General features: G+C 46.9%; 1 protein-coding gene across 1 annotated transcript in view; it reads right to left on the bottom strand.

Moving 5' to 3' along the window:
- The window catches only part of PFKFB3 (6-phosphofructo-2-kinase/fructose-2,6-biphosphatase 3), a 71,201-nt gene extending 56,064 nt beyond the window's left edge, over nucleotides 1–15,137 (bottom strand). Inside the window, exon 1 of the mRNA XM_088468723.1 lies at nucleotides 14,989–15,137. Within this exon, the coding sequence (XP_088324849.1) occupies nucleotides 14,989–15,004 (16 nt within the window). The 5' untranslated portion in view covers nucleotides 15,005–15,137. The remainder of the gene's footprint in view (nucleotides 1–14,988) is intronic.
- Between the last annotated feature and the right edge of the window lie 432 nt (nucleotides 15,138–15,569).

Below are 15,569 nucleotides of genomic sequence, written 5' to 3'. Positions count from 1 at the left end.
TACAATAAATCATTGTTATAAAAGGAGTGTCAATCTACACATAAAATAACACAAGTTATAGTACTTTATATTTACCACTAATTAACAATTTATTTTTTTACAATATTTTATTGAAGAACTGTATCTTTCAAAAACAATCATAGTTAGAGAAACAAAAATATATATAAAACAGTATAATTGGAGCAGAAAAAAACATATACACAAGTACATTAAGGCCCGTATTCAATTGCAGGCGAAAAGCCGCGATCGGCGGAAAAGTTTTGCCGATTACGTCATTTCGCCAGGCGGAAATTTTCCCACCCATTCAATTGCAAAGACTATTCACTATGCGGACAGGCAATGCAATGTAATAGGCAGAAAAGTTTCGCCTATGAATACCCCGCGGAAAAAAGTGCAGAATTTTGGTTTTGGGGTACAAAGGTGCGGAAACCACTCTGCACCCTTTGAACAGCCCCCCAAAGGATAACTGCATCAAAAAACACAAAACAAATTAAAAAGAAAATACCCCATAAATGACTTTGAAAATGGGGGCCAAAAAGAAAAATGTGGTACAAACGCAAAAACTAGCTAAATAGACTTTTGGGGTGTCTGCAAGTATGGGGGAGGTGTTTTTTTTGAATGCAGGTGTTTGCTGAAGGTGTGTTTTTTTGGCGCATTTTAAAGCTTGACTTTAATGATTTTTAACTATGCTTGCACCCATTTTCAAGTACCCCAAAGTTGCTGGGACTACTTATTTTCACCGAAAAAAACCTGCTAAATGCCATTCTTCACCACTTGTGCAAAGATGCTTTTTAGGAGTAATTGACAGCACTTAAGTGCCCCAAATAGCTTCAGTAGGGCTAATCGGAGACTTCTAGATTGATCCCCAATGTTAGTACATCTTTTGGGGGGCGTCAGGCTGATTTTCCCAATTCTGCCAACACTTTTTGCCTGTTAGAGTTTCACTTTGGAATTGAATAGGGCGAAAAGCGTGCGCGTGCGCGGAAAGTGTTTTCTCCAAAAACACGCAATGCAGACGGAAGGTCCGGCAGGCGAAACGTGCCAGACTTTTTGCCTGCAATTGAATACGGGCCTAAGTAACATCCGATGTGACAGAACCGCACACGAGAAATCCATAAACATAAATCTTAAAAGAAAGAATAGATATGCCTTTCTATAATCCATCTTGCCACTATAGGCACCGAGGGTTACACTTGAGATAACAATACTTCAGAATGGAAGGTGTCCTAAGGAGAGCGCTTCTAGATTATACCAGAAAGTCAAAGCGAATGACCGGCGAAGTGAGTATTTGACAGGGGTGGTAAGAGTATGTATATATGGCAACCAAATATTAAAAAATTCCACTTTGCTTTCTGTATTGGTCGACATCGCCAGCCAATCCATATGGAATAGATAGGAGACCCGAGGCATAAACAAACCCAATGTCAGTTATTTTATTTTTTTGACAAAACGCACTCAAAAATTGTCGTGTTTTTTTATTTAATAAACTTTGAAATTTATTTTTAAAAATATATTTGTTTGTTTTTTTAAACATACCTGGGGGTGCTTTGCACCCCCCGTGTCCATAGGCCCTCACCCTCCATGACAATAGGCCCCCTTTGTTTAGTGTCTTTAGTGTCACAGCACATTCATTTTTATTTTTTAATATATCCTCCCCCCTGCCCAACATTTTTTTTATTGGGGCATAAGCCTCCCCCCACCCCAGTGCCAAAGATGACCGTCCACCATTACCCCCCTCCCCCATGGTATATCCCCATCCCCTCACCTTATTGGAGTGCAGCGGAGTGTGGAGCAGGGGGGCTGATCATCAGTCCCCTCTGCTGCAGCTGATCTCAGCATATTTGTTCACGAAGGGAAACTATGTTCCCATCCTCACACTTTTAGGTTAGGCTGCTGCACCCTGGAGTGTTGTTTGCACAGCATTCTGGGGTGTGATTTTGGGAGTGATGTCTTCAGTCACAGGCTGCAACATCACTCCCAGGATGCCTGAGTAGGAGGAGGAAATCTGTTCTGCACATGTGTTTCCTCTTTTACAGACGGGGATCCGGAGAGACAGCACTAACGCAGGAGATGCGACCTGGTCAGGTGACATACTCCTGGCTGCGGTCGCATTACTCCTGGCTGCGGTCGCATCTCATAGGTTAGTGCCAGGCAAGAGGCTAATGTCATGTTTAGGCAATAGCTCCTGGTTAAAGAGATGTATTTCAGTTATGCAAGTTAGTACACAGTATAACTTGTGTTATTTCTAGTATATGTGATAAGTGAAGTAATCAATGGGTTTCTGCTCGTTATGTAAATTAAGTGTTCTACGTCCCCTAATATGCACAACAGTTAAATTAAAGCATGCTGCTATTTTACAGGTATAAATGGATTAATACAGTGTTACTTCCTTGAAGATTACACTTGCATCAGTTAATACATTGACAAGCACGATGTTTGCCAGTATAAAAAAGAGCTAACACTGTGTCAGAGAAGGATTAACAAAGTACTGTAGGTTTCCGAAAAGCAGCATGACATACGGAATCAGTATAACATCCTGCCAACTACAGAAAATGTAATGCTTCTGAATAACGCATCAACAGAGGGCAAAGCCTCCAGCTGTTATTATTGTATATCCTTATGTAGATTTTAGAAAGAACGCTGGGAAACTGCCTTTCCTGGAAATGAAGAAAAAAAACAGAAAACTGATCAATCTACAATGTGACAAGTTCTGTGACACAATGTTCTCATGTAATTAATGCAGGTTTTACTAAGACACATGCAGTTAATTCAAATTAGAAACAGGTTATTTTATGTCCATATGTCATGTGGGACGGGTGTGGTATATAAGGTCGACATTCATCATGTAGACACTGCTGACATGTCAACATGATAGAATTTCGACAAACAGTCCCTTGTGGTCTAGCGGTGACTTACCTGCTCCCGGCGTCTCTAGCCACGGCTACAAGGTCTCAGCGGTCACGTTTGCAGCAGTTCCACCGCAGACATCTCAAGGAGCAGCGGTTCCGGTGAGTATTCTCACCCTATCCATAACCCTAATCGCTACCCCTAACCCTCCACCTGGTGTCCAACCCTAAACTCACCTCCCTTGTACCCCAACCATAACCTCCCCCAGTGACTAATCTTAACCCTCTAGGACTTTAGAAGAGTTTAGTCGCTTTACGCAGCTAAACCCGGTCTGATTGGGCGCGAATAGCGTGATAATTAATGGACGCCCAAAAACAATTGAATTGCAACATTGGGCGCTGATTAATTAGCGCACCTTAAAAATCAATTGAATCCCCGCCCCATTGAAAGCTAATTAGTCTTAGGAGAAAGTAGAGAGTCTAATAAATGGTAGGGAAGATAAAAGTGGATTGTAAATTTATGTCAAGGTACTGGTCTTCTTTTGGAAAAATAAAACAGGACAAGCAGTGCTTAAAGACAATGGTAGGCCCTGGGTAAAAAGCTCAGAAGTGGCCTCATGTCATCAAATGAACACTAGAGAAAACTTGCAACTCTATGGTAGATTTAAGATACAAGTTGTACTGTTTTAAAATGTGATGTATAAAATTCTAAACCTGATTTAGGAAAGAGAAAGGAAAATAGCTTTAAATGTGTATCCCTAGTGGGTAATCTATATCATTTTATAAGGTCGTCCCGCCTCCTGAATGCGCCCACTGTGGGAGCAGCGTGAGAGCCCAAATGGCTCCCCTTGCGAGGGAGATGGGATAGACTTAGTAGAGGAGCCAGGAACTTGATAAGTATGAAAGAGCAGGGCAGGGCGGAGCAGGGGAGAAGACTTGCGGGACAGAGCTGTGGGGGTTGGTTTACTAGTAATAATTTCATAGGTATTGCTGTACCATGACACATAATAATCAGACATTTGTTGTAAATCCGGATACCAAAGGAGCTGAGTATGATGTACTTATGAACTACCACATGATAATGTAGGTCAGACCTGTATACAGCTTTGTGTCCCAAAAGATTCAATGACAGAAACAGCAACTGATGTAATACAAGAGACAAGGAATAATTTTACGATCTCTTTCACCATCCTACATCACTATATCAGGGTGGTCTTTAGTGAGGAGATGGAAACACCAAAGAATCTTTGTACTACAGTTCACTTTGTACAGAGACTAATGCTAATAACCAGAGTCATTGTAGATGTTATACTATCACAGTTTCTAAAGCTGTATACAAAGAGATCTTGGGGGAGATTTGTCAAATATTGGAGAGAGATAAATTGGAGAGAGATAAAGTACCAACCAATCAGCTTCTGTCATTTTACAGGCTGTGCTAGAAAATGGACAGTAAGGGGTTTATTTACTAAAGTGCAGGTTTTTAGAAGTGGAGATGTTGCCCATAGCAACTAATCAGATTCTGCTTAACATTTACCTAGCACTATCTAGAAGATAATAGCTAGAATTTGATTGGTTGCTATGGGCAACATCACTTCTCAAAACTCGCACTTTAGTAAATACACTCCATAGAAGCTGATTGGTTGGTACTTGATCTCTCTCCAAGATTAAAAAAAAAAATCTCTCTTCTTGAGTGAAAAAGTTTTCTGCAGGCAACAACTGCAACAGTGAAAACTAGTGACTAGAGATAGGTACTGCATGCCACATAAAATAACAGAGGAGAACCAAAACCAAAAAATATAATCCTATTAATTATTATCTAGGTAAAAAGAAAAGTACCACTGTTGGTGGAATATTGCCTAGGGATAGCCATCGGTGTGGTTACCATCTATGGCATTTTTTGCAAATAGCCATCAATAGTGACCAACTATGCAATAGATGACCATCGAAGGTTTCACCAACCGATGGTCATCCCTGTTCTTTAAATGACTGGCCCGTGGGCCAATCAGAACCTGGGGGCGGGACTTCATGGGTGTTGGGGGCGGAGCTATGCTCCTTTTCCGGCACCTTCCATAAAAAAAAAAATTTGGTTATGCTTTACCCTCGATGGAGGGAAACCATCTGGTTCTCCCACATCGATGGTAAAAGTATTCAACATCAGCCATAAACCATCGATTGCCAGAATATTGCCATGTAATAAATATATATTATCATAAAAAGTCAGTATCAGCAAAAAAGGAAATAAATAATAAATAATAATATGAAATAATAATGCCCTTATTTATATAAGATCCTACTAAACGTTTGCCCTGACATGCAGTGAGAGTCAGATGGTGTCACCCGAGTACCCATCTCTCACAGGCTCCCACCAATGCCAGATTGATCTTATTCTAACTGGTATGCATCTCATTCCACCAAGTGTGAGAGATGGGTGGGAAGAAAGGACAGAAAAGACAGGAGGAAGAGAGTGCGATGAAAAATAAGTGGAGGAGAGAGTAAATTAAAGTTCAGTGAAGCCAGATACAACAGCTAGCCAAACGGCTAATGATGGGTCCAAAATACTTGTATATTATTACTATTATTATTATCAATTATTTATATGGTGCCACAAGTGTTCCGCAGCACTTTACAAAGTACAAAAACAAATAAGTTGACCAGTGACTTAAGGGGCCTATCCACTAGGCGACTTGAAAGACTGAATGTCTAGCGCGCAGACCTTCAGGTCGCGGGTGCGGTGCCCGCAATGAACAGCGTTCACTGAACGTCATTCAGTGCAGGAGTCCGACCTCCTATCTCTGAACATGCCGAACCTCACTATCGTCGTCAGGTTGACGGGCATGTTCAGTAGATAGTCAGGGTCGGCAAGGACCCAGCACATCACTGGTCCTTGCCGGCTATCCATTACACGACTTTGTGGACAATGCGAACAAAACCCCCTGATCTTGGTCGGATTACTCACAAAGTCATGTAATGGATAAGCCCCGTTATAGTACAATACAATACAAGACCAGGACATGGATAATATACATTGCTACATTAGCGACCATAACACCCAGATAAGCAACAGAGCAAAGCAACCAAGTGTTAGGTGCCCTAGTGGGGAGTAAGAAGTAGATACAAGTAGATACAAAGTAGCACATGTTCTTCAGGTGATTCATATACACACCATAGAATGTTGCAAATGAAAACTGTAAAATTACATAATAAACAAAAAACGTTGGTATATTTAACCACACCACCAGTCCCAACAATATAAATAAATAGACAATTACGGAGTCTGTGCTAAAATGGGGTTCACCTGGGTCTCCTCTCTTCTATACTGATACTGATAAGACCATTATTGGGAAGGGAGATAGCAGATTGGATAAATCTTTAATCAATATGTTCAATTCAATTAGGTGCGACATAGTCATTCCTGCGAGTAAGTACAACTAAATGCCGCACTTACAGTAACACTGGACTTGCATATTGTTGTTCACAGCCCCATAGAGCTGTATACAAAACTCCACAAGTCCAGAACGAGACTGGGCCACGAGGGGAGTGAGCAACTGGCCCCACTCACTCATAATTGATGTCTTCAGTGTTATATGCATAATTGCTATATATACACAACACTTCCTTCATGTAGATGTACTTTTTATTCAAGGGAACTCAGATTGTTAAATAATCAATATTTTATTTATCAAGGACTGAGTTTTCTATCTTTAGAAACTACATCAATGTATTGTTCACATATTGCAACATCACCTGTATCTAGTATTAAACATAGAGAGGGAGTGGCTGAAACTGGACTCTGCATGTGAGTATTACTGCATGGTTTCATGGCCTGAAATGTGTTACAAAGTGTTACATGTCTACATTTCAGTGTACAGTAGTCTTATTATACACATGTGAAAGCTGGCTAAATTAAATTGTGCATGACAAAGGGTATTTCACTCCTCTGTGATAAGATTACATATAATTTTGCTCTTTTGGTCTATTAAAATGTATATCTAAGCACTTAATGCACCCAAACAGAGCCGTCCCTTGGCACAGGAAAACTAGGCAAATGCCTAGGGCATTGGAAGGTCTAAGGCCGACGCCAGCGGAGGTTTGGGGCACACTGTGGGGACCTGCTGGATGTGGGCAGCTGGGACACTCTCTCTTCTGACGGGCGCGGCTACCTTACTGGCGAACTACCGCAATCGGAGCTCTCAGCTCCGATCTGCCAGTTAAAAACAGGCCGGGGAGCAAAGACAGTCAATGGGGGCAGTGGTTAACAACAAAAATGGCAGCTGGACAAGGGCTGCTGCACATGCCCAGCTGCAGCAGCTCCTCTTCCCATTGGCCTTTGTGGAGTCCAGCAGGCAGAGCGCCTGCACTGACTCCTCTCCCTGCAGCCTGCCAGTGCCAGCCACCCCCACAAAGCGCAATTCTGGGTTGACCCGCTAGACCAAACACTGCACAATCAGGCAGATGATGGGTGCTGTTTTGGGAAAGGGGTGCTGTGCTGGGTGAGGGGTGCTGTATGATGGGTGCTGTAATGGGATAGGGATGCTGGATGAGGAGTTATGGGTGCTGTGCTTGGAGAGGGGTGCTGGATGAGTGGTGCTGTGCAGGGAGAGGGATGCTGTGTGAGGGGTGCTGGATGAGGGGTGCTGAGCAGGGAGAGGGATGCTGTGAGGGGTGCTGTGCACAGCCAGCCAGGTGATGGGTGCTGTGCTGGGAGAGGGGTACTTGGTGATGGGTGCTGTGCAGTGAGGGGAGAGGGGTGCTGGATGAGGGGTGCTGTGCTGGGTGAGGGGTGCTGTGTGATGGGTGCTGTAATGGGATAGGGATGCTGGATGAGGAGTTATGGGTGCTGTGCTTGGAGAGGGGTGCTGGATGAGTGGTGCTGTGCAGGGAGAGGGATGTTGTGTGAGGGGTGCTGGATGAGGGGTGCTGAGCAGGGAGAGGGATGATGTGAGGGGTGCTGTGCACAGCCAGCCAGGTGATGGGTGCTGTGCTGGGAGAGGGGTACTTGGTGATGGGTGCTGTGCATTGAGGGGAGAGGGGTGCTGGATGAGGAGTGCTGTGCTGGGTGAGGGATGATGGGTGCTGTTCCTGGAGAGGGATGCTTTTCTGTGTGAAAGGTGATGGATGATGTGCTGGGAGAGGGATGCTGGGTGAGGGGGTGTTGGAGATTTTGCAGAGTGGGGTGCTGTGGGGGGAGAACAGTAGTGTTTATCTACATTAAATTAATTTATATTCAAATTGGTTGGGTTTGAAAGGAAATACTAAGGAATTCATTGGCGTGCACATTTTCATATTAAAATGCAACAATAAACTTGGTGGTGGGATTATCTGCTAAGGGGCACCAGCCAAAATCTTGTCTAGCACACCAAATTGGTTAGGGACGGTTTTGTCCCCAAGTAATTTTACAATGGAGTTTCTCCACAGTACAGCGCCCTATTATATCAGTGTATAATATATATATTATTTACACACACATACTGTCATACTGTATATATCATATTTATGTACACCGTCAGTGATAACATTAAAACCACTGACAGGTGAAGTCAATAACAACGGCACCTGTCAAAGGGTGGGATATATAATTCTGCGTACACATTAGACAATCCTGGATCGTGGCCGATGGGGCAACCGAATAATGATACATTGGTTGCCCGTACACAGAGGATGATATATTGGACCTCATTCAGAGGCGGTCGTTAGTTGCAAGCGGTCGCACTGAATCAGGGTGGCCGCTTGCATCCTGAATGACCGCCTCCTTGTCGATCGCTAAGCTGTGGGTTAACACCCACAGCTCTAGCGACCGACATGGGTGATGGTCACGATGATCAAGACCATCGCGACCATCGGGGCTTACAACCAGACCCTAAGGTTGGGTCTGGGCACTCGTAAGCCCCAGGGAGCTTCCTGCTCTGATCGAGCAGGAAGCTCCCCACTGACATCACTGCTGATGTAAGTGGGGCCGCCCCCAAACGTCAAGCGTTCCGGCGGGAATGCCTCCGTTTGGGCAGGCACGCACCCTGCCTGCCTCCCAAACGGGGCGAGCTGTCACTCACCTTCGACAGCTCCCACGTCTGCTGCGAGACCCCTAGCGACGGAGCGTCCGTCGATAGCCGGGTCTCGCGCATGTGCGCGACGGAGCCAGCTCCATCGTGCGCTTGCCCAGTGGGGCAACATCGAGTCGGTTGCGAGCGCTCATCGCTTGCGACCGACTCTGAATGACCCCCATTGTTCAGTGGCCGCATCCAGGAACAAGACGTTGGCCGCAGGATCATCACATCCGCTGTGTAGATATGCAGATGTGACAATGGCCCTCATTCAGAGCCGCTCGCAATTAGCGCTCGCTCGTTCATAAAAAGGGGGTGGCTATTCAAATGAACCGTTCGCTCTTTGCGGTCTGTTGCCGCCTCCATGTCTGAACGAGCGAGCAAAACATACGCTCGTTTATTTGATAAAAATGCCCCCTGGCCGCTCGCATCATACGTCATGTCCGCTATTTATTAGATTAATCGAGTACATCGAACAGCGTATGAACTGCTCGCTATTCTTGTGGTTGGTTTTTTCAACCACAATATTGCGAGCAGTTCTGACTATAAAATAACCCAGTGACGTGGTGAATGACGCTGCTGTATTAATTATGCACACCCATAAAACGCCCGCTTTGACCTTTAAGCACGCCTGCGTTCTGATCTCCACTCCCCCTTTTCAAGCACCTTCCCCTGTTATCACCCACATACGCCTCATTCTGTCACTCAAATTAGCAGGCACTCGCTATATAGCGACCAAACGATTTTCCGCCGCACTGACTGGTTCGTGCATGTGTACTAAAAACCGTACGCATGCGCAGATGTGCAAATATCGCTCGGAACGAGCGTACTGCCGCTTACGAGCGGCTCTGAATGAGGGCCAATGTCACTGACAACAAAAGGGAGTGCTCAATCGCGAGTAAACATTAGACAATGTGCCCGATATATCTTTCCGATCCATGTCAAAAAGATATATCGTCTAATGTGTACCCAGTTTTAGGCAGCAAGTGAACACTCAGGGCCTACCGTAATTCAGACCCGATCACGAGCGCAGGGTCGATGGTGCCCTAATGCGCATGTGCACAACGGAGGGAGCTCCGTCGAGCGCATGCGCGAGACCCGCATAGCGACAGCCAAGCTGTCGTTATGGGTCTCGCACCAAAGGGGGCGTGCTGTCGATGGTGACTGACAGCACGCCCCCTTTGGTGGGCAAGCCGGGGGCGTGGCTACCAGACGGAGGCGTTCCCAAGAGATGGCACAAGGATGCACTCTGGGAAGAAGGCAAGCCGTCAGAGGCAGTGTGATGCTCTGGGCAATGTTCTGCTGGGAACCCTTGGGTCCTGCCATTCATGTGGATATTACTTTGACACGTACCATCTACCTATTGTTGAAGACCACATACACCTCTACATGGCAATAGTATTACCTGATGGCAGTGGCCTCTTTCAGAATGATATGCGCCCTGCCACACTGCAAACATTGTTCAGGAATGGTGTGAGGAACATGACAAAGAGATCAAGGTGTTAACTTGACCTCCAAATGCCCCAGATCTCAATCCGATCGGGCATCTGTGGAAAAATAAATCCAAGTCATGGATGCCACACCTCACAAATTATAGGATTTAAATAATCTGTCTAGGTGCCAGATACCACAGAACACCATCAGAGGTCTTGGGCAGTCCTTGCCTCGACAGATGAGAGCTGCTTTCGCGGCACGGGAGGGTGTCGCAGGTAGTTTTAATGTTATGGCTGATTGGTGTATATATACCTACTAATTTTAAAATGTAATTCATCAAATCAGCGTGCACTGAATGGAGGTGGGATTATGGAACATCAAGGTGCACCACATAATTAGGGGGGATGCCTAGTGCTTCAGAGCTGCTGGGCCACCCTCTGCCCTATTCCAACACCCCTTCAATGCAGAGCATCTGCCACTGGTATTCGCTGTATTGAAGTGACATCCACTAACAGCATACATCTCTCAACCATTCTAGAACTGAGACAAGAGTTCTAACCCATATGACAATATGACAGTCCTCTTAAATTTAGGTTGTCCAATTTAAATCAGGACAGTTCATTAATACTTGTCTACTCTCCCGAATCGGCCAGGAGCCTCCCGAAAATCGGGTGGCACTCCAGGCCCCCCGGAAAAGCAGGCAAACCTCCCGGACTCCCGTCGACACCTCCGGCCCCCCACAATCCCCACACAAACCCCCGCAAAGGTGGGGTCCGATGCCGTGATTTGCGCTGAATCGCGTCATCATGACCTGTCCCCTGCTTCACAATGTCAGTAATCTCGGAATTGTGTAGCGGGGGCGGGGCCAAACTGATGCGATCACGTGACCACACCCCCTAATTGCCAGGTAATATCCCGGGCCGCGACCCCTCCCCTGCTGTGACGATCTGGCTGCTCCCTCTCAGAGGGAATTAGTATGAAATACCGCCAGCCCTGTGGCCGACAGTTCGAATCCAGGCAGCGGCAGGCCGACAGAAGCAGAGTTCCTGGCGGCGGAAGCCCGACAGCACTGGAAATCCCGATCGTCCCTAAGGTAAGTATCTACTAACCTAACCTAACCCCCTAACCCTCCTTAGGGGTGCCTAACGCTAACCTCCCCCCCAAGTGCCTAACCCTAATCCCCCCTGTAATAAGTGCCTAACCCTAACCCCCCCTTTCCCCGCTGCCTAAACCTGGGGGGGTGCCTAACCCTAAGTCCCCCCTGGGGGTGCCTAACCCTAACCCTCCCTCCCCCTAGCCTAACCCTAACCCTCCTGGGTGGGTTCCTAACCCTAAGTCCCCCCCGGGTGCCCTAAACTTAACCCTCCCCCCCCGCGGCTGTCCGCTGGCGGCGCCAGGGATCCCTTCGATCGGGATGCCGGGCGTCAGTCTCCCGGCATCTGGTAAATGACAGGCGTCTAGATATAGACGCTGGTCATTTATCCCACGCCAGGATAAAGCAATCAGGAAGCTGGCTGTCGGGATTAAGACAGTCGGTTTTCCAATTGCATCCCCTCCCAGAGGGGGCAGCCAGAATGTCGGCACGATTGTGTATATTGATTGCTCTTTGCACCCAAAAGTGTACTGCCTGGTAGGTGTGCATCCACCTATCAGGTAGATCGATTTTGTATGGGTCTACAGAGTATACATGCGCTGAACTGGAATCGTGATGTTATGGTGCACACACAGGGCCTGATTCAGACCCGCTCGCGAGCGCTCGCAAGCGGGTCGATGTTGCCCAAGTGCGCATGCGCACGACTGAGGCGGCTCCGTCGTGCGCATGCGCGAGACCCGAATAACGAGGGCCAAGCCGTCATTAAGGGTCTCGCACCAAAGGGGGCGTGCTGTCGATGGTGATTGACAGCACGCCCCCTTTGGTGGGCGTGGCTGCCCAGACGGAGGCGTTCCCATGGGAACGCCTACCGTCTGGGGCCGGCCACACTGACATCACTAGTGATGTCAGTGGGAGTGCTTTTGGCTCTGATAGAGCCAAAAGCACTCCAGGGCTTGTGGCAGCGAGACCCTACTGCAAGGGTCTCGTCGCAAGCCCGATCGTCGTGATGGTCTTGACCATCGCGACCATAATTTTGGCCGCTCGCTATAGCTGTGGGTGGCCACCCACAGCTATGTGAGCGGCCAGGAGGCCACTCCAAAAAGTAGGAGGGACGGCCCTGTTTCAGAGCGAGTGCTCTGTCAGAGCGTCTGGCTCTGAATCAGGGCCACAGTGTATTGCAGCCAATGTAAACAAGAGTCACTGCTTCACAATTACTTTGTTAATCTCAGGCAAAACCAGGTTGCAAGCAAATCGCAGGCAGTAACATTGGGGCCCAAATATATTGCCAAATTTTGGGAAGCACGGATGGTGTAATGGTTAGCATTCCTGCCTCACACTGTGGTAGGGAATATGGGCCTTATTCAGCTACGTACGGAATTCAGCTTTGCAAATTCGTTTCTGAGCTGCGTTGTCCAATGCAGCATCGGATACTCTGCGGAACATCGGCAGGCTAAGGTGCCCCATGGGGTCACACAGCCGATTGCTGCAGATGAGAGGAAGAAGCCAGGAAATCTCCATCAGCCGTCAGAGATCCTGGCTTCTCCCCCCCCCCCCCCCAACGGCAGCGAGAGGCCAGCGCCACCCCCTCCCCACCCACAAATGGCAGCAGACTGTCAATCACTGACAGTTTGCTGCCAGTCTACGTGCGGAATCGCCGACCCGTTCTGCACATGTGCAGAATGGGTCATGCGCCTGCGCAGATTCCCGATTATAATCACTAGCGTGCACTGCTGAATAAGGCCCTATATTTTGTAAGCTCCACTGGGAATGGCCAAATATTCTCTGTAAAGCAATGCAGAACGTGCACACTATATAAATGATTGGTAAAATAAATAAATAAAATCCCTGGGTTGGAAGTTGTCTCTTATGCTAATAGTTGCAGCACAAAGCCAGTGTTTGCTATCTCCTGCTGGGCCTTTTCAACCAATTGGAGGCTTATGTATTAATAACAATGCACTGCCATTATTATTAACAGTCTGTATCTCAACTGATATTTAAATTGTGAATGAAAATATCCCCATTATGTACTAACTGTAACTCACAGAAACAGCTGTAGCAAGAACTGCTGTCCCAGGGAGTTACTATCATGCATATTTGAGGAGTCTTTCACATATGTCAGATTCGGAAAGGCTGCGGGACATGGGTCGTTTGATTTCTCTCCAACGCAGGGCCGGCGCTAGGTGTCTCTGCACCCAGCGCCATCCCCAGCTTCCCCTCCACCCGCTCCATCCCTGCGTCCTAAGCCCGCTTCTTCATCCGTCCTCCCCCTGACCATAAAATAATACCTGCACCAGGTGGGTGGAGGGCGGGGTTTTTCATCAGCTGAACCCGGTGCCGCACTGACAGAACATGTCAGGAGCCGGCCCTGCTTACGCAAGATTGCCTCCATAAGAATAAAGTGGTTTACGCCATATGAGGATGACGTAAACCTACAGGGCCAAACTTAAAAAAGCTTTGCTTCACTGTTCCGAGTTTGGTACCTAGGGGGTCAGACCATAGGGCCTGATTCAGAGCCGCTCGTAAGCGGCCGCTCGTTCGCTATGAGCGATGTTCGCACAACTGCGCATGCGTATGGGTCGTAATGCGCATGCGCAAACCAGTCATTGCGGTCGGAAATCGTGCGCTCTCAAAACAGTGAGTGCCTGCTAATTTGATTGACAAAATGTACCGTTTGTGGGAGGTAACAGGGGAAGGTGCTTGAAAACGGGGGAGTGGAGATCCGAACGCAGGCGTGCCAAACGGTCAAAAGGGCGTTTAATGGGAGTGTATAATTAGTAAAGGAGCGCCATCGACCACGTTACTTGGTTGTCTTTTAGCCTGAACTGCTCGCAGTGATTGCGGTAGGAAAAACCTACCACAAGCACTGCGAGCAGTTCAGATGCGTTTCGATGTTCCCGATTGATCTAATAAATACCGGAGATGACGTGTGATGCGAACGGCAAAAGGGGCGTCTTTACAAAATAGCGAGCGCATTTTTCGTTCGCTTGCTCAGACATAGAGGCGTCAACAAACCGCAAAGAGCGAGCGCTCAATTTAAATAGCGGCCCCTTTTTTGGAACGACCGTCCGCAAATAGCGAACGGCTCTGAATCAGGCCCATAGTTCCCATTGCTAAAAATGGGGACTGCGGTCTGTACAGCTAACCTTAGGCTTCTGCTCAGGGGCGTCCTAAGAGAGAAGGGGGCCCATGTGCACTCCCCGTGTGGGGCCCCCTCCTCTCTCTCCGGTGGCCTGCAGCCGACTGATACTATTCACCATCACACTCACTTTAATTCCCCACAATATTCCTTGCCTGCTGTGGGGAAAGCAGGAGCATTAAATGATCACATGGGAATGCCTCATCTGCACGCTATTTTCATAACATGCAATCATACCTTAAGTGCCTAGTACTAAATCTGTCTTAGGTTGAAAAAATGTACCTCTGCAACAAATAGTATGCATTCCTAAATAATACACTCATTCCTGTACACTCATCTCATTCTAGTATTACATATGCTTAGCCACATGACAGCTTGCAGCCGTAGTTACAATCTCCTCCTTAGAAGGGGTGTGACACAGCACAACACTCTAGTTCTTACCTTTTCGGTTTGTCATGGCTGAAGTCAGGGGTCACGCTTTAATCTGGATAACAAGAGAGAGGGTCTGGAAGACGCCCAGCTATAGTCAGACGTAGGACCTCGAGTACTACAGCAGGAAATTGTCATATATGGTGTGAATAACCCACTCTCACGTCACTTCTAGGCAGGATTTCCACGAGACACAAGGAAGTTAAACTTTGTCCTGCAGGTGGCAGGTCACACACACACCTACACACACACACACCTACACACACTTACATGCATGTATGTAAGCACGAGGCTGAAGTTAGCTTCTTATTCGAGCTCCAGCTGCTTATTCATTTTCCAGCTTCTTATTCAGAACATGTTATATTACAACATTTTTATCAAATAGAATCAATAAGCTTACATTGAATAAACAAAATATGGTATCTGTTCCAAAAATGTTAATTGTATTTTGCTTGGCCCACAAAGCTTTTGGGCATGAAATAGGGTAGTAAAGTGGGCACAGGGACCAGATATTCTATATTTGAATAAGTAGCTGTAGATGTGCAAGGGTTAACTAGCCTTGGGCAACAAATTTGACACTTGGAATCCAGAGA

This window comes from Taudactylus pleione, unplaced genomic scaffold, assembly GCF_031769625.1.
Source record: "Taudactylus pleione unplaced genomic scaffold, aTauple2 ptg000086l, whole genome shotgun sequence".
NCBI classification, from domain to species: Eukaryota; Metazoa; Chordata; class Amphibia; order Anura; family Myobatrachidae; genus Taudactylus; species Taudactylus pleione.
The sequence above is the reverse complement of the archived record's forward strand: the minus strand, read 5'-3'. Positions and strand labels throughout refer to the sequence as shown.